Source organism: Bombyx mandarina, chromosome 11, assembly GCF_030267445.1.
Source record: "Bombyx mandarina strain Sakado chromosome 11, ASM3026744v2".
Taxonomy (NCBI): Eukaryota; Metazoa; Arthropoda; class Insecta; order Lepidoptera; family Bombycidae; genus Bombyx; species Bombyx mandarina.
In genome coordinates this window covers 3,914,662-3,940,596 of record NC_143218.1, presented here as the reverse complement: position 1 = coordinate 3,940,596, position 25,935 = coordinate 3,914,662, and the positions used below count along the sequence as shown (strand labels likewise).

Here is a 25,935-nt window from a genome sequence, read left to right as displayed (position 1 = left end):
CAAAAATGATTTTCTGTGTTATACGAGAAGCAAAAACTTTGTACCACCAGTTTAATTTAATATTTAATTCACATCAATATATAAGACTAGCCGTACTCGCCCGCTTCGCTGGACATTTAAAATTAACATTATTATTTATTTTCATTATTATTAAGGAGTCCAACATTGATATAAAAAACTTCAGAGGTGTCAAGGGACACCCGGATGGAGCGAAGTTCCTTTCGATTAATTAGTGAAGGAATTGTAATTTTTTTTTTAAAGTTATAATAATAAATTACGGCATTATGAAGAAGAAAAAAACAATACTATGAACTAAATTACTATTGTTGAAACGCTATCTCGAGAAACTGTACTCATTACGCGGACCAATCGGATACGAGCAATGTCACGCGATAAGCGCCTACACGTTGATTGGTCAGAATGACGGATCTAAAAAGTGTCGTGACAACTTTTCGTAAGAATTTTTTCCGTCTAGCCCCCTTTCACAACGCGCGATAAGGAACTTCGTTCCAATATTAGACTATCCATTAAGTACATGTATTTTCTACATGGATACCAAGTTTCAAGTCAGTCGGATGCATGGTTCAGTAGTTATAACGGAACATCCGTAAAAACCACTGTAGATTTATAATCTTACGCCGGTAAGAGTAACATCATCTATTGCCGAATAGTCGAACGAATATCGAAGGATCTAGTAGCACCTAGAACGCTAGAGAAGTACACCGCCATCTATTATCAGATAGTGGAAACACAATATTTCTCATCATTTGAAATATTCTCGATAATTCTAGGGATGTGGTATCAAAGTAAAGTCTCAATCAGAGAGCTCAGACGCATAGCTACCTAGAACGTCCGTGGATTGCTAAGCCCGGGAAAGTTAGATATAGTGGAGAATCAAAACTGGACTTTCCACTATATGCCTTCGTAGGGTGCTGGAATTCTTTGGATATATATATATTGATCGTAAAGAGGGTCACAATCTTGAACAGCTGATGGTGACAGGAAAGGTAGATGGCAAACGTCCCAGAGGACGCAGTCCCACGAGATGGTCGGACCAAATACGATCTTCTCTAAACATCAACTTCCACAATGCCCTTCATGAAGCTAAAGATCGCAGCAGATGGAGGGAAATCGTTCGAGAGAAGCTGATGCAGCGGGTGAGTCACGACCCTCGGTAATGAGGAAAACGACGTCAGATGGAGGAGAGGTATCGGCTATAAAAGCGTTGCAGAAATGGCACGCAGTCAGCTAGTAATCGGAACTACTCGAAGCGAAACAGCGAACGGATCACCTGAAGCGAAGCGGGACAAGCGAATTGAGAATTTTAAAGTGTTTACGAAGTTTTTTAAGTGTTCTAAGTGTTGAATACAGTTTTTAATGTATATTTCAGTAGAATTTTATTTATCCCAAACCCCAGCGTGTAACATTACTCACGTCCGTTAACGATATAACCACTCACCACTGCATAACCATAAACTTCTCAATTCTAATTTGAGTGGTTCTAAAAAAAAATTGTCGGCACTTTATTGTCATGTTAATATCAGAGCTAAAACGATAAAAACGTTTATGCATAAAGTTACCTATCTCTCCTTTATGATATAAGATAAGATTAGCGGATGAATCATTGCGTTATCCATATCGCAGGCGTGACGATGTTTTTGTAGTCACTAAACGTTTGGCCGGTGTCGCTATCGTTCGGTTACTGGTGAAAATGGCGAATCCGGTGTTTGAGGAGGCAGGAAACCAGGCCGGCATAGAGATCTGGACTATTGAGGTATGCGCTTAATATAGAAACTACATGTTTCGCTCTAGACAGACTTCGCGTGCGGATCTTACATCATGAATACCGGTGCTAGGATGAGAAATCGAAGTTACAATCGTATTGTATGATGAGCTAAGTACTTTTATAGCGTAGATGGGTGGTCGAGCTCACAGTCCACCTGCTGTTAAATGGTTACAGGAGCCCATAGACATTTACAACGTAAATGCCGCCACCCACCTTGAGATATGAGTTCTAAGGTCTCAGTATAGTTACAACGGCTGCCCTACCATTAAAACTGAAACGCATTACTGCTTCACGGCAGAAATAGGCAAGGTGGTGGTACCTACCCGCGCGGACTCACAAGAGGTCCTACCACTAGTAATTACACAAATTATTACACGATGTTAGTCCTTCACCGTGGAAGTCAATCGTGAACATTTGTTATGTACGTATTTCATTGGCAAAATCAGTCCTAACCTTTAGGCCACGCCGACTTCATACCCGTTTGTAATATTACACGTTCCCTTGCAGAACTTTGAGCCGATTCCTTTTGATCTCAAATACTATGGGAAATTCTACAACGGCGACTCCTACATCGTGTTGAAGGTGAGCTTTAAGCACAGCTTTATTAGCTCGGTATGTTTGTTTGTGTGCGACGAAGCTTCGAAAGACCCTTCCACCGACCCCAAGACGTCCGTACAAAGGCAAAGGGTTTGACGTGCAACTTAAACCATGCATCAGCCCGCTGAGTTTCTCGCCGGATCTTCTCAGTGAGTCACGATTCCGATACTTTGTTGGCACTGGGGCAGCTGTTAGCAAGTCCCACCCCTCCTGGCTGAGCCTTTGCTCGCCCACCTGCCCTGGTGAAACTGGAAAGACCATCGGGCCACCAGTAATCCCTCATTCATAAAAAAAAAAACTAGAACATTCGGCCGCGCATCAATGACCGAGCACGACACAGCAGTTTTATAACTACCCTCTGATATCCTAACCAGTATGTTACTGAGATATTAAACTGTAAAAATAGATTTTAATTTGGCGCTTCACGAAAATCTACCCCAATAAGAAAACAAATAGTTCAAACCAAAAATGTCATCATCAGCGACAGACTTAAACCGCTCCGAAACTCTTGTTTCAGACCACGGAGGAGTCATCCTCGCTGTCCCATGACGCCCACTTCTGGCTGGGCAGCAAGACCACTCAGGACAAGAAGGGCTCCGCTGCCATATGGACGATCACGTTGGACGACATGCTGGGTGGCAGAGCTGTGCACCACCGCGAGGTCCAGGGACACGAGTCCAGTTTGTTTCTGAGCTATTTCAAGCCAGGTAAATGAATGAGATTTCAACCTTAAGCTTCGAAGGCAGGATATTCAGGCTGTGACCCAAGCTCTGGGCGAAATTGTGTTCAAGAGAGATTCACAGCGCCACCTCTCTCTGGTTTCAAAGCGTTTGAGATTGATATTCCCTAATATCCATCCCAAACAAGGCTAGAGAAAATTCTAAAGTCACTGTCACTAACAATGTCTATTAATCTATATTGCATTGCATTGTATAGTTTCCATTCACTTAGCCATCAGATACCTCGAAGGCGGGAACGAGTCTGGCTTCAACGAAGTGCAGACCAACGCTGGTGCTGAGAAACGTCTCCTGAAGCTGTCCGGATGCGACAACATGAGGATTGAAGAGGTGAGCACTGGCCACCAGACCCACGACCCCGCGGTGCAGTAGATTCCAGTTTGGTACACAGAATCCTGAGATCAGAAAGTTCTTTTTTTATTGCTTAGATGGGTGGACGAACTCACAGTCCGCCTGGTGTTAAGCGATAACTGGAGCTGATAGTTAGCCTCTCAATGCTAACTATCAGCTTAGGTAGGAAACAAAAACCCATCAGAAACTCCTCCTTAACATATTTGTTTGAACCGCTCCAGGTCGCAGCCGAGGCCTCGTCTCTGACAAAGAACCACTGCTTCATCTTGGAGAACGAGCACGACATCTTCGTGCTGATGCCGGAGGGCGCGAAAGCCACCCAGAGGCGGAAGATCATCAGCGTTGCCAACAAACTGAGGGACGAGGAACACAACGGGAGAGCCACTATTGAAATCATCGGTGAGTTGTTTTTTTACTTTCCATCCACTTAGGGGAGCTCTTCTTCTGCTTGCTTCGGTTTCCTCAATACTAAGGGTCATGACCACCTCCTCGCAACAAGAGCTTATTACGGACCATTCCACGCCATTTGCCTCTATCTGCCGCCGAGTGTAGAGCATCGTGAACTGTGGTGTCGAGGGTAATGCGGATCTGGTCAGTCTAACGTGTCGGGCCTCTACCTCGTGGGAGCTAAGCATCCAAAAAAGGCTCTCTTCCATCTGCCGGGAACGTGTTATGAGCTTCTTCGGACACATCATGCGGTCTCCCAGACATGAATTAGAGAAGCTCATAATTGCGGGTCGCATAGAGGCAAGCGCGACGCCTTCAGCTCCAACATTAGGAGCAGGCTTAGGAACCCCGGTAACCGTACTCGTCGAACTTGACAAAGAGGTCGACGTGCAACCTAACCCATGAATCAGCTTGCTGAGTTTCTCGCCGGATCTTCTCAGCGGGTCGCGATTCCGATCCGGTAATAGATTCATTCGCGAAGCAGTTACTCTTGAGCTGTTTGGTCTCCTTCGGAGGCGCTCAGGCAGCTTTTAGCAAATCCCACCCCTCCTGGCTGAGCTTTTGCTCGCCCACCTGTCCTGGTGAAACTGGAAAGGCCTCTGGGCCACCAGTAATACTTCAATCATATTATAAAAAAGGACAAGTGCGTCATAGGGAAGAACACCAGTCAGTTGGTCAGTTCTAGTAAGAGAAGCACTTGGTGGTAGTCTGTACCATGCGGTCCATGCCACCCATGATCGAACACAGTGGAGGAGCATCACATGCGGTCGCGATCCTCAGGAGTCAGGGAACGATATAGAAGATGGAAGATCCACATCCAACCTTGAGCCATGAATATTTGTTATTAAATACAGAGGGCAGGTGTGAGTGAGTATGTAAAACCGACTTATGACTTAGCGCCCCTGATATGCGCCAGAGATCGTGGGTTCAATTCCCGCATCGGGTGAACATTTTGATGAATAGGCTGGTTTGCTCTCCGTCTGGGTTTTCATTATCTCTATACGTATATATTTAAAAGTATATATGTATGTATGTATGTCAGTCTCTGATACCCGTAAAACAGGCAATCCTAAATTAACACCGGACGAATGACTTTACGTGATTTGTTTCCGGTTATTATTGTTATTAGTTATTGAAAAGACTATGCCCAAAAGTGGGCAAGGAAGAGTTAAATATGATGTAATGTTACAATTGGTGATGTTGTTAAAGTGTTACCAACCTTCGTATTTTTGCCATGACGACCAGACATGCGTTCTTTCACGAGATCTCTTTGAACCGGTAGTCAGAGTGGTAGCACAGTGGGGGGAGTGGCGAGATCATTCAATCCTTGAGTTCATTCCACCGCGAATATTTGCAGATGAATTCTCGTCAGATGAAGACGTGAATTTGTTCTTCGAAACCCTAGGATCCGGCTCAATGGATGAATTAGTTAGCGACGATACTTCAGAGGTATGTTTGTATTTTTTTTTGTAATGTTTCGTTTTTAAAGTGGTTAACTTGTTATGGGAGGGTAAATCGCTTCGTTACGTGACGCGTTACGGCGCTAGTCTGTCTGGCGTCTCTTTCTCACGCGCACACCTAACTTCTAACTATCTACATATCTTTTTCAATTTATGTTACAATTTTCCTTACATTATCATATACATACAAATTTAAGTTATAATGTAATAATAAGTAATAACCTAAGCTTTGTGTCGAGTTAAACAGTTTCAATATTAAATATTTCAACTTAGTTCAACTTCTCGATAGCGTAAAAGTTAACTCAAATTGGTATGGAGTTGGAACAGCGCCCCTAGCGGCAAACGAAGGGAAGCTCTTCCAACTCCATACAAATTTGAGTTAACTTTTTGGCGATCGACAACGTTAAAAAGCTTTCACTAAGCACATTGAACATATTCACGTTCCACCCGGTCTTCGGTAGCCTGCAGAAGGACAGAGGCGACGCTAAATTATTGTCGATTGTCTTTTTTTTATCGCTTATATGGATGGACGAGCTCACAGCCACAGTGTTAAGTGGTTACTGGAGCCCATAGACATCTAGAACGTAAATACCGCCACCCATCTTGAGATATGAGTTCTAAAGTCTCAGATTAGTTACATCAGCTGCTCCACCCTTCAAATCGAAACGCATTACAGCTTCACGGCAGAAATAGGCAGGGTGGTGGTACCTACCCGTGCGGACTCACAAGAGGTCCTATCATCGAGATGTTCTGACGACAAGTCTGATCGCGTATCATCCCATTTCTACCAACGGGCATGTCTTAAATAATATCTTTGAAAGGATGTGATCTTTTAGCTCCAAGCTTGATTCACAACAATACTTTAATACTTCCACAACTAATACACCAGATCAGATATTTTAGCGGTGTAATCCCATTTCTACCAACGGGCATGTCTTAAACATTTAAAACTTTTCTTAAACTTTCAAAGATCTTTTAGCCCCAAGCTTGATTCAAAACAATACTCTAATACTTTCAGAGCTACACCAGATCAGATATTTCAGCGGTGTACCTCTACAAAGTGTTGGACGGTGATGAGCAAGAATTAGTCTCCATGAACAAGCCCTACAAGCAGAAACATTTGGCCAGTGACGTGAGTAGCAACAGCGTCGGAGCCTCAGCAGGTTCCATCCCAAAACCACCAGTGAAGCCATAGTATAGCCATAGCGTATAGTCGACAGTTATCGAGAACATTCCCGGTAGCACTAGTCGTTTCGATGGGTATTTCCGCTATTTGATACCAGATGGCGTTACACATCTCGAGCGTTCTCAATATTACTAGTTCTTTTGATATTCGTTTGTGCTATTTGATGACAGATGTCGCGACTCTTACCGGCGTTACAATGCAGTATATAAGACTTAATATAATAATGAGTGCTTCGAGGAAGCAATTAAGGTGGTTTGCAGTCTGGACAGAATCCGTCCACACTGCCAAGAACCACTGCGTTAATGAACGCAGTGCGTTTCCAAAGTTATTTATTGTTTGGATTGAACTTGCTTCCAATGTGTTAGCTATGAAATGTCAATCTTAAAACGAGGTTTGAAGAAATCCTTCGGCAGTACAGAATACTTGATCAACATTTAAACAGACAAGTGTTTTAATACTACAAATCGCACTAAATTTCTCCCAGGCAATGTACATTCTGGACACGGGAGACACTGGTGTTTACATCTGGCTGGGGTCGGATCTGGACGCTGACGTGAAGAGGAAATACCACGAGATCGCTGGAAAGTATTTAGAAGACAAGGGATACCCGAGCTGGGTAAGATTCCGAGGTGCCCTTATTTCGCTAATAGCCACAGAATACGACCAGTTTTTTTGCATACTGTCAATCTAGTATTGAGTGGTCAGTTTGGGCCATAGACGCATTGATTCCGTCACCAATTTTGAGTTACGAAATCTTCCCTTTATGGTCCAATAGCCACCCCACCCTTCAAACTGGGGAGCATTACTGTCACATAGCTAAATTAGGATCCTTTATTTCAGTGTGAGAACACAATTCGGATAAAACAACATAACAAAAAAAAATGGTTGTTTGTAACATTGATTTATGGACGGTAGTAAATTACGTCATAATGTCAGTATACGAGAGATAAATGTGTCAAAAGCCAACGCCTGGGCCGATCGTGCCTCTCTATCGCTCGTTCCACGCTCTCGCTCGGGCGGAACGTGACACTTTTTCGTGCGTGCAGCCGCAGTTCATCGATTCATAAGACATTATCACGTCAAAAGCATCTCCATCTATTTGAATGGCGTAAACTTAATTGAAGTGCAATTTTTTTTTATTGCTTAGATGGGTGGACGATCTCACAGCCCACCTGGCGTTAAGTTGTTACTAGAGCCCATAGACATCTACAACGTAAATACCTTGCCACCCACCTTGAGGTATAAGTTCTAAGGTATCAAGTATAGTTACAACGGCTGCCCCACCCTTCAAACCGAAACGCATTACTGCTTCACGGGTTCACCTTCCCGCCCGGACTCACAGGAGGTCCTACCACCAGTAATTACGCAAATTATAATTTTGCGGGTTTCATTTTTATTACACGTTATGTCATTCCTTCACCGTGGAAGTCAATCGTGAACATTTGTTAAGTACGTATTTCATTAGAATAATTGATACCCGCCTGCGGGATTCGAACACCGGTGCATCGCTAGATACAAATGTACCGGACGTCTTATCCTTTAGCCCACGACGACTTTCAGACAATTAAAAACATCGAACCGTCGATACTGATACCAAATAAAACGGAGCTTTAATCGCACTAGACAAATGTCGCTTGCTAAGCGAAATGTCGCTAAAATCAAACAGTCTTTCAATCCTCGATGAAAGGACCGGAAATGCGATATTGATTGTATTTCCTTTTGTTCAATGTTCTAGGTCCACGTGACGAGAGTGTCAGAGGGCGCGGAGAGCTCGACCTTCAAGCAGTACTTCCACAACTGGGACACGGTGCGGACCGGGGGCTCGGTCAGGGGAATCATATCTGAAATCGGTTAGTAGAAAAGTCTTCGTGTCGGCAGCGAGCGCCACCTCTTCTTTTATTAAATTTAATTAATTAAAAGGGTTAAAATTAATTAAAATTTAAAAAAAAAGTAAACAGGGTTAAAAATTGGAGCGGCCGCGAAAAGCTCGGTCATTGAAACTCCCTACGGTGTTCGATCACAGAAGCTCAAACTTTTCGCGTATAGTCTTTTTTTCCTACTTAAGATGATGGTCTAAAGCAGGTCTGGGCAAATGGCGGCCCGCGGGCCGAATCCGGCCTGCGGTAGAATTTTGTCTGGCCCGTGAAGCATTGTATATATTATTATTGAAAACACAAATATTAGTTTTTGTCTAACATAAATGCCGGTAGGAGCCAAAATTTTCTCCCGGACAACCGCTCTTTTCAGCGCCTCCTATTCGAAAATATAATTAGGATAATTGAACAATTACAGCATGTATAATAGTCGCACAATTTTATTACTAATAAGTAATAAAATTTATAAGAAAGTTTAATAAAACTTACTATATCATATTATAAGATGAATAAACAAAATAACTTAAATCTAAAGCCGCCATTTTCTCCTGCGATATAATATAATAGTAGAACGCAAGTTATTTTTATTAATTTTAATTTGAAGAAATATCTTTCCGCAATAAATTCGCGGAAAATTAAACGAAATAAAAGCAGATATAGATCTACTGAGGGTGCATGCATCGTAAAACACTAAGAAATAATGAAACTCAAACTGATGTATTTGCTTAACATATTTTTCAATTCGAAGAGTCGAACTAATTTTCTCAAAAGCTATAAAAAAATCATTAATTGACATCCTTAGCAAAAACTATACTTAAAATTAGAAAAAAAACTGTTTGGCCCGAGGTCAAATTTTCATCTGCAATGGCCCGACTATCAAAATATTTGCCCACCCCTGGTCTAGGGCAGGGGTGGGCAACTTGATTAGAACCAAGATCTCCTGTCTACTGACGAAGCACTCTGCGATCTACTAATGACTTTTATTGAAATTTAATGAAACAATGTAGTTCAGTATACAAATAAGTAATATATTTTCTTTTATTAAAAATATTAAAATAAACCTGAAATTATATAATTAAAGAGAACTATTGTGTGGAAGAGATGATAAATAATGTGACGTAATGGTCATTAACAAATGATACACGAGGAAGATGATGCGTGCAGCAATTGGTGATTACATTGCGCAGTCTGCTCTATGTATTTATATATTTTTAGTCTTGCCACGATCGACTGAACTAATAGCCACGATCGACCGGTCGATCGCGATCTACCGGTTGACCACCCTTGGTCTAGAGAGCCCAGCGTCACCAGGCTAGTAGGTGAGCTCACGGGGCTCAAACCTGACGATGTTCCTAAGACAAACCGTAGCGTCGTGTGAGTAAAACCTGTCTACAGATTCAGGGTACTTCTCTGGGGACGCTGAGGAGTCGGCGGCCGCGGCCAGGTCGATCGGCAAGAGCGCCACAGCACGGGGCTACATGCCGGACCAGGGCGAAGGGAGTCTCACGGTGACCAGGTACCTGACCTTACGGAGTTCACACCGAAATTCACTGAGGTTTTCTGTGTTGGTATTAGCTGAAGGTTTAACTGCACAATAGTTGGGATAAGCCGTCCCATCTTTCAAATGGGAACGCAGTATCAATAGGCAGGGTGATGGTCTGATGGTACCTATGCCTAGGTTCGGACCCCGGTCGGAGATCGGATGCAAGAGCAGTCGTTTGGTCAAACTTGGTCAAACAAAATCCGTCATACAAAATCAATCAAAATCCTTACTCTCAAAATCTACAGACTTTTGGCATTGCTGAAGTCCATGGGCGACGGTAACCACTCACCATCGGGTGGGCCGTGTGCTCGTCTGCCTAAACGGGCAATAAAAAAAAGACTGTCAAGTCCCACATACCCAGTGCGCTTTCTAGGCGTGGAAACCTTGAATGAGGTACGATCGACGCCCAAAAAAGTTTTAGTGGTGACAACTACCAGTACTCGGGTGGTTCTAATTCTGGGTCCCAATCCTTCAGTCCTATGTATTTGCCGATAGGATCTCTGGTGACCAAGAAGACGTGACAGACAGATTCCAGCAGGGGACCTCCGTGCTGTACCAATCAGAGGTCTACGTCATCACTTACAAATACCAGAACGAGAACGAGGAAGATGCCTGGGTGGTTTACTTGTGGATCGTAAGTTGATTTTCATTGTACCGCCTAAAACATAAGTAAATTCGCGCTATGTGGCCTGCCCACTGCCACTTCAGCTCGCTAATCCTACGGGCTATGTAAAAAGAGAGATGTTATTAATGTCTAACTAATTCCAGGGTTCAGAAGCGAGTGATGACGACAAAGAGGCCGGGCAGTTGCTACTGTCGCAGCTAGAAGAGGATCTGGAAGGAAATGTTACATCAGTGAAGGTCCCTCAGGGGAAGGAATCGAAGCACTTCTTGAGCATATTCAAAGGTGCGTCCCGCTGGATGCTGGAGAGCATTCGCTGAACTTGGATGAGTACCAGCTGCTCTATCTAAATGTAGAGGAAGTCTTATATCAATCAGTGGCTCGATTGACAATAGGATCATTGTGCTTAGTGCGAGTTTTTTAACGTTCTCGATAGCGTAAAAGTTAACTCGAATTTGTATTGATTTAGAACGTTGCCTACGTTTGCCGCTAGGGGCGCTGTTCCAACTCCATTCAAATTTGAGTTAACTTTTACGCTATCGAGAACGTTAAAGAACTAAGCGAACATTCGTGTGACGAACAGTTTCGTTTGCTCTTTATCTAGTGTTTAATTTCTTTATATGTATATAGGGTAAAAGGGTATTTGGTTTGAGCGACATTTTTGCAACTACACCGGAGAGCCATTTAAAGTTTAAAATTTGTTAAAACTATCTAAACTCCATCAGCTATTCAAATGAAGTAAACTTAATTGAAGTTCAATTAAAAACATCGAACGGTTGATGCTGATGCCGAATGAAACGGACCTTGAATTACAAAGATAGATGTCGCTTGTTAAGCGAAATGTCGCTCAAACCAAACAGTCTTTCGCTCCTCAATATATCTTCTTCTTTTTTGAATTTAACAATAGTGTTGCCAGTGTCGAGTTTATAATAATCTTCTTTTTTATTTCTATCGTTTAGATGGTTGGACGAGCTCACAGCCGACCTGGTGTTAAGTAGTTACTGGAGCCCATAGACATCTACAACGACAATGCGCCACCCACCTTGAGATCTAAGATATAAGCCTATAGGGTCTAAGTCTATAGGTCTATCTATAAGGTCTATCTGAGTTCTAAGGTCTCAAGTATAGTCGAGTATACTTTGTTTTTTAAAGCATACTTATTGATATAGGAATACCATTCTTCCAAGCTATGAAGCGAAATGTGTTGAAGTCAGGGACCAGTAGACCGCTTACAATCTTGGACAGTAACACGATTCACTACTCACGGCTATTTTTGTTTTAGGAAGCCTCGTAGTGCTTTTTGGTAGCAAAGACGATGATTACCAGCCGCAGAACTCCAAGAAATCGTATGAAGAAGACCAGACGCGGTTGTTCAGGGTAAGCGAACGGGTTAAGGGGGTGGAAAAGCCTCTTAGATCTCTACTTGTGTCTCGGTGGTGGCACTCACCTGATGTCCATGGATAGGAGCAACCATTAACATTGAGTGGGACGTAAGCTCGCCCAAGACAATATTAACAATACCAGCTTTTAACAAAAGAGGAAAATCAACTTCATCGAAAAAAAATGATAATAAGAATATATATTTAATTGCAGTCAATGCAATAATGCATTATTTATCTATTTTTCTATCTATTTATTATATTTATTTATTCTTACCAACAAAGAGATTATCTATAACTCCGACAAATTAACAAGGTACAACCTGACAAATGCCAATTATACAGATACATTTGACAGTGGCAATAACAGACAATACATACTGAAAAAAAAACACACACACACACAATGAAATACAAAAATTCCACTTAATAAGAGAAGGCCATTTCCCTTAAAGCTGTCTATGGGCTCCTATAGAAAAATCTCATGTTCAAACAGACACAAAATTCACTCGAAGGTGAGGTTTAGTACCTCCTCTTTTTTTTATGTCAATTAAAAACAACAATTCGCTTTGAAAGTAAAATTGTCAAATAAAACCTTATAATGGTAACACGGAATGGCATAATGCAATTCAAGTTTTATCTACGCGCTGCCAATTTAAGCAGATTCCTGCTCGGGATCGAACCCTGACGGTAGTACCCGTGTCGTGGTATAATCTACAACCGGCAGTGATATTTAAATGCGTACACAAAATTTCGGATCCGTGCTATCTACGATTGAGGAGTTCCATCACGAGTCCTCATGGCAGTACCCGTGTCGTGGTATAATCTACAACCGGTCGTGATATTTAAATGCGTACACAAAATTTTGGATCCATGCTATCTACGATTGAGGAGTTCCATCACGAGCCCTCATGGCAGTACCCGTGTTGTGGTATAATCTACAAACGGCTGTAATATTTAAATGTGTACACAAAATTTCGGATCCATGCTGTGTACGATTGAGGAGTTTCATCAACTAGAGTCAGGAAGCTCATTCATTCCCATAACAGAATCTAATTTAGCTGTGATATTTGACTTTATTTAACAGTTTAAATAAGTCCTTCTCAAGCTAACCTGGTGGCTCTAACTTAGCTGCGATGTTTGACTTTATTTAACAGTATATATAAGTCCTACTCAAGCTAACCTGGTAGCCCTAATTTAGCTGATTTGTTTGACTTTATTTAACGGTATACATAAGTCCTTCTCAAGCTAACCTGGTTGCTCTAATTTAGCTGCGATGTTTAACTTTATTTAACAGTATTTATAAGTCCTTCTCAAGCTACCATGGTGACGTTGACTGATCTCAGGTGGAAGGAACGGAGACCGGAGTCGACATGAGAGCGGTCCAGGTGGCGGAAGAATCGAACGTTCTAGAAGATGACGATGTATTCGTTCTGGAGACCGGCAGTGGCGTCTATGTTTGGAACGGAAAGGTATTTTTCGGAGATTGGTCGCCTAGAGAATGACACCTTGAAGAGCTTCACCTGGTGATGGACACCTTGAGGAGATCTTGGTGGTCACCCAATCTTAGATAATGTGGGATCTACCAGTAATCACGATCACGTGTAATGACGCTGGTGGTAGGCCGTCTTGTGAGTTCGCACGGGTAGGTACCACCACCCTGCCTATTTCTGCCGTGAAGCAGTAACGCGTTTCGGTTCGAAGGGCGGGGCAGCCGTTATACTGTTAAAACTGAGACCTTAGAACTTATATCTCAAGGTGGGTGGCGGCATTTACGCTGTAGATGTATATGGGCTCCGGTAACCACTTAACACCAAATGGGCCGTGAGTTCGTCCACGCATCTAAGCAAAAGTAAAAAAATAATAAAACATATGCCGATTTCATTTCTATTACACAATGTCATATTCCATTAGCCCATTCGTGAGCATCTTTGTATATTTACTTAGAATTCTTTGTGGGATCTGAACCTTGGTAGTAAGCCTGGACGTTTTCTTTTTCATTACTCTTGTAGACAGACAGGCGTACGGCCTAATTGATGGTAAGCAATCACCGTTGCTCATGGACGTCGTCAATGCCAGTACTGTCCACAAGCCTCGTTTAAAAAAAGACATGTCATAGCGCTCGAGAAATACCGTGGAGAGGAGCTCATTCCAATGCCGGATGTTGCATGGGAGAAATGATCTCTGGAAAGCTCTGTGGAACGTAGCGGTTATAGGGAGTTTAGATGAACTCTACTCCGATGGCGAGAGGTGTGATGGTAAAAACTACATGACGGAATCATCTCGAACAAACCCTCAGAACACTCCCCGTGGAACATACGGTACGAAATACAAAGAAAACCGAAATCCTTCCACGGAGCCAGAGCTTCCGTCTTACTTACACGTTAGGCCCACGAATACAGCACCATCTAGATTCTGGTGCACGAACTCCTAAAGCCATGACAATTTGAATAAAGTTGTTGATGAAGCAGTTCCAGAAGCAGCTTCTCCGATTAATAAGAATTCTTAAATGGTCTATGGCATACATTTCACGTTTTATCACTCTTCAATTAAGTTTTATTTTAAGAACCCCAGGACCTCAGCACCAGTGCCGTAGATGGCACTAAGCTTAAACAATATCTGGGACATTCATGACGATATTTTCAGGATTCCGACCCTCAAGAAAAAGAGGCGGCTCTGAAATTCGTTGAAAATGCGGTCAAGGATAAGGACGTGACGGTGGTGGAACAAGGAGACGAGCCCGAAGAGTTCTGGGAGGCTCTAGGTAGGAAGTTGATCTTATAAACGCAGTAGGAGTTTGGCCCTGGCCTTGCTAACGTCTCTGGTCGACGGCGACCACTCCGATTGGCCCTAGAGTCGCATAGTCACTCTATAGTTCGCAGTTAAAGGAAATAAACAAATAGCCCTGTTATAACCCAAGTCCATAGAAATAGCGCTAGTGGAGGAAGTGAGAATGATATCAATATAGCAGTTTGAAGCAGAGCGAAGTGCTCTGGGTTGAAAATTTTAATATTTTTCATGACTTGCGTTAATTGCGTAGTTATAAAATAAGCAGTATTTAAAATCTGAACTATTTATTGTTATTCACGCAGGAAGTGCTTCTTTCCTTCTTAATTTAGTATCCTACTCTAATCGTTAATGGCGCTGTTTTTAAAATCCTTCCACTTGCTACTGTGGCGCCATCTTAATTGGCTCTCTTTCAGCGGACACTTTTTAATACACTGAGATGGTGGTGCTTACTTCTATCCTCCATGGCACGAACGCTAGTCTTTATGTGATCATTGTCCGTTATTTAATTCATGTCATGTTCATAGGTTAACATACGAAAGTGATCTTCTACCATACGATAACAGGTTTGTCGTTGGATATAGCTTTTGTTTGATCACAGACCTAATGAAAACATTCATGATTCTATCTCAGTGCACGCATCAGAAGCGCAAGGCGTTTGAGGTAGTTTTCCAATTACAGAGCATAATGCGACTCAGTGACGCACAATGCCGAATTATGCTGAAGCTTAATTGGAACGTGAATTAGTTTTCAACTGCATCAGCAGAGTGCGCTAAGTTAGCACAGTTTTAATTAACATTGATTATTTCTAAGAAACTACGACGAAACGAAAGCCTTACAATTTTTTTCAACATTAAATAATATTACTAACGATAATATAAAAAAAAATCGATCAATGCCAACTTAAAGAAAAAACACTAGTCAATTTTCTGTCACTGAGTCGGTATCGATTGCGAGTATCACGCGAGAGCAGTACTTTTGAGAGTGCTCGATTGTGCGAAGCGTTGCTGTAGTTGGAACATTCAACGTTGAGCATTGTGCCGCATAATGCGCTCTTGTGCTGTCATTGGAAAACTACCTGAGTCTATAGTTTTGTATCGCTCGGACATCAAATTCGGATATTTATGCTAGATTTATTGACTTACTAGTTTGGTACAATGATTTAATGAAATCGTATCTTGAAATGGCCGGCTCAATAGACCTGAGGGATTCCGTATAGAGTTCCTTCTTTATTTCGCGGGAAAATCGTGTCCTTGGATCACTCGTAATTAACAATACAGTTGAAGCAATAGGAGTTTTATTGTTGCAGCGGCTTACACAGTTCTAAGTTATACATATTATTTTTTTCGTCATATGTATTTTCGGCGGTAAAAAAAATGTTTTTTAAGCCATTTTATGATCTGGTAATTGAGACCTTTAAGTCGTGTCTTATTTTAATTCATATTCTTATTTTTATGAAATATGATAATAAAAGAGTGAAATGAAATGAAACGAAGAAACACTAAATAGACAAGATAAAACAAATCACACCATTTCACTCCTCGCGTTCCCGCCAAAAAATCTCGGCGGTAAAAAGGTCCCGTGTATCTTCACAGACTATCTTCTTTTTTCCACCTCTCGTGCGTTCCGGCTTACGCATCATAAAAAGATGTGTTTTTAAACGCCACAGACTTTATGACTGATAAGCATATCTCTTTAGAGCACTAAAGAGTACAGTCGGAGATTAAACTACCCTGCACATTCCCAGGCGGTATACCCGAAGAGAAAGAGGAGCCGTCGGCGTGGCGTATGGTTGTCAACAGGCGCGTGACAGCGACACGGACCCTGACAGCTGTCAGTGTCGGCGTCGCCGGGAGGGTTAAGTTCGAGGATCTGGACACGGAATTCTCTCAGCAGGTTCGCTTGAACATGATCAGTGTGTTTAGTGCGAACTTTTTAACGTTCTCGATAGCGTAAAAGTTAACTCAAATTTGTATGGAGTTAGAACAGCGCCCCTGGCGGCAAACGTAGACAAACGTTCCAACCACATATTTGAAGTCGTCGTGGCCTAAAGGATAAAACGTGCGGTGCATTCGTATCTTGCGGTGTTAAGTGGTTACTGGAGCCCATAGATATCTACAACGTACATGCGCCACCCACCTTGAGATATAAGTTCTAAGGTCTGTAGGCTTAGTGCGAGTTTCAAAAATCGAATCGAATGACTCGCATCGAGTGTACGCTCTTCACGGTGAAACGTGCGGAGCTCTGAGTGTGAGTTACTCGATTTGCAGGACGTTTATTCATCTTTAGAAGCAATAATTTTTTCTTTTATATTGGTAGCATGCAAGTTTTTTTTTAAGGCGTTTAATTGAAATGCCAAGCTTTCTAACGATATTTATAATTAGTCGGGTTATGGGTAATGTACCTGTGCTTAGTGCGAGTTTTTTTAATTACTCAGTCGATGTTAATGTTATGTTTAATTTGTGTGAGTTTGTATCAGTGCCACCTAGTGGTAAGCTTATGAATCTCATTTTGTGGGAGAGAGAAGGTTTGTTTATGTTGCTGTCTCATGTATCGAATAGCTTTACCGAAGTGAGCCTCTCGATTATTGTATGTGCGAGTGCGAGTTACAAATTAATGGATTTTGAGAGTATTTCTTCACTTTGAAGCAAGTTAAGTAGTCACTAAAAATTTTGCCGTGAAACCAATACAATATCAAGATTTTTTCTTTCGTTTTTAATAATAATGTTGTTTTTTAAGGTTTTATCTATTCTAATGGTTTATACACATATATTTTTTCGGTTAGAAAATTTTATAGACGTCTAGCTAGTTGTAAATACATATTAATTCTTTGCTTTTTCATTTAATTCTTATTAAATCATTGCTTTTTTTTAAAGAGTTGTTTGATGAGAGAGAGAGAGCGAGATAGAGTTTTTTTTTTTTTTATTGCTTAGATGGATGGACGAGCTCACAGCCCACCTGATGTTAAGTGGTTACTGGAGCCCATAGACATCTACAACGTAAATGCGCCACCCACCTCGACATATAAGTTCTAAGGTCTCAGTATAGTTACAACGGCTACCCCACCCTTCGAACCGAAACGCATTATTGCTTCACGGCGGAAATAGGCGGGGTGGTGGTACCTACCCGTGTGGACTCCCAAGAGGTCCTACCACCAGTGAAAGAGTATTCTTTATTGTACACAAAATGAATAAATATTGTGAAACATTTTTTCTTGGTCTTATCGCTAAGAGTGATCTCTTCCAGACAACCATTAGATGGGCAAGAATAATTTCGAAATGAATTGCACACTGTGTATCTATCTATTATAGAAATATATACACACACGCACATACACACGCGCACACACACACACACGCGCGCAATATACATATTTACAGGTACATACGTACAGATTTATATTTATAAATTATATAGAAATTTGAACAATGTAATAATAATTTTGCTTCTTTACACATTTATAAATAAGGATGGATGCTCGTAATAATTTTAGTATATTTGGGCCACCTAATGAAGATCATCAACACTATTACCGTAAATACAATCATTTTATAAACGTTCAACGGGTAAAAGATTAAACCTATGTAAAACATAATTTCTTTAATTAAAAAAAGCTGAAATAATTACCTATTCCAAGATTAATTATGTTAAGTATGTCTAAATATGTAATTACAATTAAATAAATTCTATAATAAACTTCTAATTCTAATACTTCTATTAAAGTTACTAAAAAAATATGTTTATGCTGGGCAGTTTTCGTGTATTTTAAAGGTTACGCCATTACGGCAAAGTTTGTTTACGAAATTGCACCCTTAGAATGGAAGTGGTATAACTAAAAAATTTAAGATTATATATTATATATTTCAAAACACTTATGTATTATTATTAAGAACCTACATTTTAAGTAGGTAATACGTGCAGCAAAAATGTTGGACTCCTTTTTACGAAAATTGCGCGGACGGAGAAGTATGAAATTTCCCACACTCATAGAGAATATAGAGAAGTAGTGCAGATTGCTAATTTTTTTTTTAAATTGTGCATAAACAATAAAAAAATAAACTAAATGAATAAAAAAACCTTACACACATTACCATGTATTTGACACACACACACACACATGCATTTATACTTTTTTTGTTTATTGATTTATCAATCTGTGGTCAAATTGAGAATAGATTAATATTTTTTGTCTTTAATATTATTTTTCTATAATGTAGCCTTGGCGACATAGAGCAATGATTATTATAGAAATGATGATAATAGAAAGGTGACAATAGAACTATAATAATGTTCAAACTTAAAATTTAAATAAATTATGGTCAAATTTCGACCACTGGACTACCATTAGTAGATAATAATAAAATCATTTATTGCCTTTCACACAGATTTAGATTATTACAGGCAGCCTACAAGGAAACAACAAAAAAACAAAGCACTATTATATCATTTCTGGCAAGCAGCTCAACATTTGCACTTGTATATTATTAATAGGAATTTTATTAAGAATATTGACAATTTATGAGGAATTTGACAAGTACGGATTAGTTATAGATATATGTAGTTACATATTGTAAATTAAATTAGTTTTATAAGTGCAATAAAAAATAATTTAAATGATAAAATGATAAAGCCATACCTTTTTCCAATGTGACGATTAGAGGGTATCCTATTATTCTTTTCTATATTATTCTATCAGCTTATAAAATTAAACAGTCTCTTTTAGTCTAGAAAAGGACAAAGTACTCTTTCTGTCTTTTTCAAATAAAATGGCATGCCTTAAAGTGTTTAAACCGAAAAACTAAAAAAATACAATTATTGTATTACAATATTGAAGTTTACCAGAAACTAAGAATTTTGGGTTGAGCCACTTTAATTCTAAAGGTACAAAATAGTATTGAACACGTGACATTACCCGAATAATTTTGAAAGTAAGTGGTTCCCATTAAAATGCTGTTAAAATGCGTTGTATTTCATTTAGACGGTCTAATGCCAAAACATCACGTGCTACCAATATACGAGAAATAATATTATTGCTGCTCTCGGTGAATAAACGCCCTGCGAAGCGAGTAGCATATCTCAACTCACACTCACAATTCTTAATTTTTCACCGTATAGAACGTAAACTCGATTTGATTTTGATTTATTCATTTACAATTGAACAACTAGGAAAAAAAGATGAAAAGACATTTTGGAGGGACCGCGAGGAGCTAAATTGTGTGAATTGTTTTATTTTGTCTATTTAATGTTTCTTAGTTAATGCGTATTTAATATTTCTTCGTGTATAAGTGTAATTTGGAGACCGTCCTGGCCTAAAGGTTAAGGCGTCCGGTGTATTCGTATCTTGCAATGCACCGGTGTTCTTATCCCGCCGGCGGGTTTCAATTTTTCTAATGAAATATGTACTTATCAAATGTTTACGATTGACTTTCACTGTAAAGGAATAGCATCATGTAATAAAAATCAAACCCGCAAAATTAATTTTTGTAATTACTGGTGGTAGGACGTCTTGTGAGTCCGCACGGGTAGGTATCACCACCCTGCCTATTTTTGCCGTGAAGCAGTAATGCGTTTCGGTTTGAAGGGTGGGACAACCGTTGTAACTATACTGAGACCTTAGAACTAATATCTCAAGGTGGGAGGCGGCATTTGCGTTGTAGATGTCTATGGGCTCCGGTAACCACTTAAGATTAGGTGGGCCGGGAGCTCGTCCACCCATCTGTGCAATAACAAAGTAACGTGGGTTTATTAACTGCTTAGTATCTGTGAAAGTGCGAAAATTTAAAAAAATTAAACAAAACCGCTGGACGTAGCTTCTCGAAGTCTTCGAAAAGGTCCACTGAAAAAAATCTCAGTATATAATCAGCATTTTGCAGAGATTATATTTTATCCCATATTATCTGATCTCATTTCATTTCATTCCATGCCAATTGATTAATGCTTAAAATTAATCAAATCCATTTCACTCCATATTATCATTTTTCATAAAAAAAGATTAGGCTCTATGGCATGATATTGTTGCCTCTCTAGTTGGAAAAATAAAACTACTAAAGAAATACTCGATCGAAACGTTAAAATCCACTAATTTGTAACACGCACTCGCACAAATGTCATTCGTAGTACTCATTTCGGTAAAATTACTCGGTTACGAGATCACAACGTTAATATGAACTCGCACTCACAAAATAACACCGAGTACGTTTGCCGCTAGGGGCGCTGTTCCAATTGCATACAAATTTGAGCAAACTGGCTCGCTAGTGAGAACGTTACAAAACTCGCACTAAGCACACTGAAGTATAGTTACAACGGTTGCCCTACCCTTCAAACCGAAACGCATTACTGCTTCACGGCAGAAATAGGCAGGGTGGTGGTACCTACCCGTGCGGACTCACAACACGTCCTGCCACCAGTAAAATCGTCTTGTCATTTCCCACAAATATATTAAGAATAAAAACAGTGAGAGTAGTGGCACCGGCCTGCGCCTTCCCATAATACACCCATCCACTATTCTTCTTCTTAAAAAAATCACAATTTTATCGTTGTGGTTTCAGGATCTCTCTGAAGATGGAGTTTATATTTTGGACACGGGCGAGGAGTTGTACTTCTGGCAGGGAGCCGACGTCACGGAGCGCGTCAAGTCCTCCAAATACGAAGTCATCAAGGTACGCTATACACCGTAACGCTTTTACGTTACGTGACGGATCACTGTGGATCTTAACCTGAAACCTCTGCGACTTCCAGAAGTACATAGAGGACGACGGTCTCGATCGAACCGTGGACTCGGCGGTGGTCGTGACCGTGAAGCAGGGCGCTGAGCCGCGCGTCTTCAAGAAACTATTTCCTGACTGGGACGAAGGAATGTGGAGTGTGAGTGTAAAAGCGCTGCTATTAACACTGCACCTAACCCATGAATCAGCTCGCTGAGTTTCACGCCGGAACTTCTCAGCGGGTCGCGATTCCGATCCGGTAGTAGATTCATTCGCGAAGCAGCTGCTCTCGAGTTGTTAGGTCTCCTTCGGAGGCGCTCGGGCAGCTGTTAGTAAATCCTACCCCTCCTGGCTGAGCCTTTGCTCGGCCACTTGTCCTGGTGAAACTGGAAAGGCCTCCGGGCCAGCAGTAATCCTTAAATCCTAAAAAAAAACTATTAACACTGCTAGTGCCATCCGAGAGTATTTAGGGAGACGGCAACTATGTCTACATTCTTGGCTGGACCTTGCCCTAATCAGCATCAAGCTCACCCCTGCCTATGAAGCCGGAAGGGATGCCCGGATAATGTGGTTCCCTCGAGGCTAGTTCCTTACCTCGTAAGGGGGTACGACGACCCCTCTTGTCTTGTTTTGAGAGACGATGGTTATGTCTTACCTCGTCATCATGGTCCGGTATCTAACTTACAGCAGCTACGTTAAGAGGACTACTATACCTTCTCGAAGAAGCTTTATGATGCTTTCTTCAGATACGTGTTGCTTATAAGGTTAAATCGCCGTGGATATTACATTCGTCACATACCACGGCGCTTCAATGGGGATGGGGATGTCCGGTTTTATGGTATTAGCTGATGTCTTACCACCACATCCTGTGCTTTTTTTTTATTGCTTAGATTGGTGGACGAGCTCACAGCCCACCTGGTGTTAAGTGGTTACTGGAGCCCATAGACATCCACAACGTAAATGAGCCACCCACCTTGAGATATAAGTTCTAAGGTCTCAAGTATAGTTACAACGGCTGCCCCACCCTTCAAACCGAAACGCATTACTGCTTCACGGTAGAAATAGGCAGAGTGGTGGTACCCACCCGCGCGGACTCACAAGAGGTACTACCACCAGTAAAAGAGTGCTTAAGATTAATGGCTATTTCAGTTTCATTCAACGGTTATGGTCTATATAGGCTCAAGTAACTACCTAGGATCAATTGAGCCGTTAGCTCGACCCCATCTGAGCGGGTTTAAAAAAACCAATCTTAATACTTTTCAGAAACTATCATCTTATGAAGACATGAAGAATAGCACTAAAGCTGCAAATTCTAAATAGTTCCGAAAAAACAAGTTCCTATATATATAAGTGAACATAGATATATGTATGTATTTAAACAACAGTACCCGCAATGAAAAGCAATGTTCCGTGCGTTGACCCCGTTAATTTAATTCCCTTACCATTGCGTGCTGTTCAAAAATACGTTATCTGGAGCCAATCATGTCATTTTTATGTTTTTTTTTTTGTTTAATTAATCCAATTTCAAATTGTTTAATAAAAATGCCATAAATCTTTGCGAGTTTATTGCTTGTCTTTTGCGATGGTTACCGTCCGCGAGCGACAGATGGCGCTCCGGTACTGATCGCGGCAGAATAAAAACTATTTTCTTAAATACTTTTTAATTTCATTCCAATCGATTAAAGTCCCACATTCAATCAACTTGATCACAGTTCGCTCAATAACATTTATATAACAGAATATGATATATTTTATACTTGGACATTTTGTATAATTTCGATACTGACAACAATGGCACCGCATACAACCGATTGCCATACTAAAAAAAATGTGGAAGAAGAAATAAACAGATGACAGTATTACACAGAGTTTTATTGTGCATTCCTTAAAACATTAAAACTGTATTTATCTCAACGAACGCACACATTACATTCTATCATCAATGAACTTATCAAAATCTAATCATATCAAGGGGTGAATGGTTGTTTGGTTTAAGCCGCATTTTTGCAACTTTACAGAAGAGCCATTTAAAGGTAAAAATTTGGAAAAAATACATATTATGACTAAAAAAAACTTCTTTAGCAATTTGAATGGGGTAAACTAAATTGAAGTTCAATTAAAAACATCGAACTGTTGATGTTGATACCAAATGAAACGGACCTTTAATTACAAAGGTAAATGTCGCTTGAACCAAACAACATTTCACCCCTCGATACATACATTTAAAAATGTCGTAAAAAAAAACTAATAAAAATAATCTAACGTGCCCCGTAAAAGGTCATTAGTCGGTGTATTCGATATCCGCTATAAACGACCTTATCTCCTTCGCTTTAAGTTTGATTTTGAGGCCGTCGTCCTCTCTGACGTCAGGTCCATCGACAGCTTTGTTCACGGCCTCGAAGCTCCCGTATTTCTTGTTGAAACTTTCGTAAAAGTCTCCTTCCGTATTCCAAGTCCACTTATCATAGTCATTCAGCCACTGGTTTGCGGCTAGCGTTGTCTCTTTTACGCTTATGATATGGATACCATTGAATATGCTCTGTAGGTCAATCTCGATGGTCGAATCTTCGGCACCGGTCTTGTAGTTTTCGATTCTCAACAGGATCTGGTCGCCCCAAGGCTCCAGGGTGAGCAGATGGAGCCCGTCAGGCATCGGGGTCTTGACAAACTTCTTGCAATTCTCCAACCTCATCCATTGCTCGTAGCTGAGGCCTGAGGCGTCGGAAACGAAGACCTCGGGCGGCAGGTGCATTTGGAAAACGCTTTTCGCAATCTCAACCGGATCCTTCGAGCGCAGGAGCCGGTGCTTCCCGCGAACCACCAGCCCGGAGCCGAGAACCGTTTCGTTCAGGGCCTCACCGACGCCGAACGCGTCGTCGTGCAGCAATCTCCTGTGCAGCATCAGTTCCACTTCGCCTTCGACGAGCGAGGTTCCGCCTTGCGATCGGTCTGTCAAGACCGTGAATCTCTCGCCGTTCTCGATGTAGATCTCGTTCGTGACCGGATAATAATTCCCTGGCACCGGCTCGGTCAACGTCAAGTTCCACTGAGGACGCGCGTTCAGTTTCCTCTTCAGCATCTGTCGGCCGTTTGAATCCGTGTAAAACTCTCCATTATTTATTATATCCGTCTGGTACTTGACCACGTACTCCTTGCCGATGCCGTCGTCGACGCTTATCGGGCCCACGAGCCACTCGTGCTCAATAAAATCGAATTCCTTGTAAACACGCTTGATGCTCAAAACGTTTCCGCGTATCTTAGTTCGAACCTCGCTGAGTAGGTCGCCGCTAATTTCACTCACAGATTCCACGTTCAGACCGATTGCCTTTGTCGAGTTCGGCCTGAAGATGTACGCGCCTGAACTGCGGTTCGCGGGTACCTCATTGTTCCCCAAGCAGCCCGGGTAATACGCGAACGATATCTTAAAGTCGTCCGTCTCTCTTTTCTTCATAGTCCCTTTGAAAACCGCACCAGTTCCATTTGCGTCTTCCCACAAAGGTTCCTTGCTTTCATCAGCAATAGCATCTAGGCCGAGATTCGTGAGATCTTTGGCGTCGGCTATCTGATTGAGCCTATCTAAATACCCATCGGACCGGACCCCCTTGCCGCTGATCCATTCCAAATAGCTGCCGTTAGCGATTTCCCTTTTCGTTGTCGAAACTCTTTTAACGTAGAACGATTTCACGCCCAACGGATGTAAGTGCGCAATGAACACCAACTCGTGAGTGGCCTCAGACCGTCGGTTCGGTATGCGCTTAACCTCGTCCGGTATCTCGACCAGTTGCGTCACGATTTTATCGCCTACAATAAAAAAATGCCCTTGTACAGGCGAACAAGCACACGGCCCCCCTGATGGTGAGTGGTTACCGTCGCTCATGGACGTCAGTAAGACCAGGGGTAGGACCAAGACGCTGGCTACCGTTAAATACACAACTACACAAGCCTCGCTTGAAGAAAGACATGTCATAGCTCTCTGAAAACACCGTGGAGGGGAACTCATTCCAAAACCGGATGGTACATGGCAAAAACGAGCGCACTGTGGATGAAGTATACTGAGAGCTTAGAACTTATATCTCAAGGTGGGTGGCGAATTTACGTTGCAGATGTCTATGGGCTCCAGTAACAACTTAGCACCAGGTGGGCTGTGAGCTCGTCCACCCATCTAAGCAACAAAGAAAAGAAAAAAAAGAACGCAGTGGTTCTAACCGGTATGGATGAACTCTACTCCGGTAGCAAAAAAACACTAAAGAACTTGTCTGACGCCCGCCAATCTATACATGGAGGCTAAAAGTAAGGAGCACCATCTCGGTGTATTAAAGTGTCCGCTGAATGGGACCCAATTAAGGCGGTCTCTCAGACATGAGTAACTCAGAATTTTGGGTCGCATAGAGAGCAGGGCATACTTGAACACAAACTGACAGCTGTCACTTTTGACGTTTGTCAATTTAAGGTGCGTCACGGG

At 41.4% G+C, this 25,935-nt stretch overlaps 2 protein-coding genes across 4 annotated transcripts in view; one reads left to right on the top strand and one right to left on the bottom strand.

Annotated features, from left to right (window-relative positions):
* Positions 1-1,645: 1,645 nt before the first annotated feature.
* Positions 1,646-23,330, top strand: LOC114244406 (gelsolin, cytoplasmic). Its single transcript, XM_028176204.2, has 19 exons — positions 1,646-1,774; positions 2,294-2,368; positions 2,901-3,090; positions 3,335-3,450; positions 3,693-3,870; positions 5,276-5,367; positions 6,397-6,510; positions 7,049-7,180; positions 8,300-8,414; positions 9,834-9,954; positions 10,477-10,615; positions 10,750-10,888; positions 11,886-11,980; positions 13,329-13,454; positions 14,629-14,746; positions 16,517-16,665; positions 21,318-21,428; positions 21,508-21,633; positions 22,737-23,330. The coding sequence occupies exons 1-19, from the start codon at positions 1,712-1,714 to the stop codon at positions 22,791-22,793; spliced, it is 2,256 nt and encodes a 751-aa protein (XP_028032005.2). The 5' UTR covers positions 1,646-1,711; the 3' UTR covers positions 22,794-23,330.
* The window catches only part of LOC114244355 (lysosomal alpha-mannosidase), a 33,147-nt gene continuing 30,329 nt past the window's right edge, over positions 23,118-25,935 (bottom strand). For all 3 annotated transcript variants that reach the window (XM_089731432.1, XM_028176137.2, XM_028176136.2), the window contains exon 16: positions 23,118-25,274. In XM_089731432.1, coding sequence (XP_089587558.1) covers positions 23,755-25,274 — 1,520 coding nt within the window. In that variant the 3' untranslated portion in view covers positions 23,118-23,754. The remainder of the gene's footprint in view (positions 25,275-25,935) is intronic.

What these genes read in the sequence shown, in the direction of transcription:
- LOC114244406 (XM_028176204.2), top strand. Translation starts at nt 1,712, where the DNA reads ATGGCGAATCCGGTGTTTGAGGAGGCAGGAAACCAGGCCGGCATAGAG. An exon ending in ACAAGGGATACCCGAGCTGG is followed by an intron (nt 7,181 to 8,299) that starts GTAAGATTCCGA and finishes TCAATGTTCTAG; the next exon opens with GTCCACGTGACGAGAGTGTC. An exon ending in TCTATGTTTGGAACGGAAAG is followed by an intron (nt 13,455 to 14,628) that starts GTATTTTTCGGA and finishes CGATATTTTCAG; the next exon opens with GATTCCGACCCTCAAGAAAA.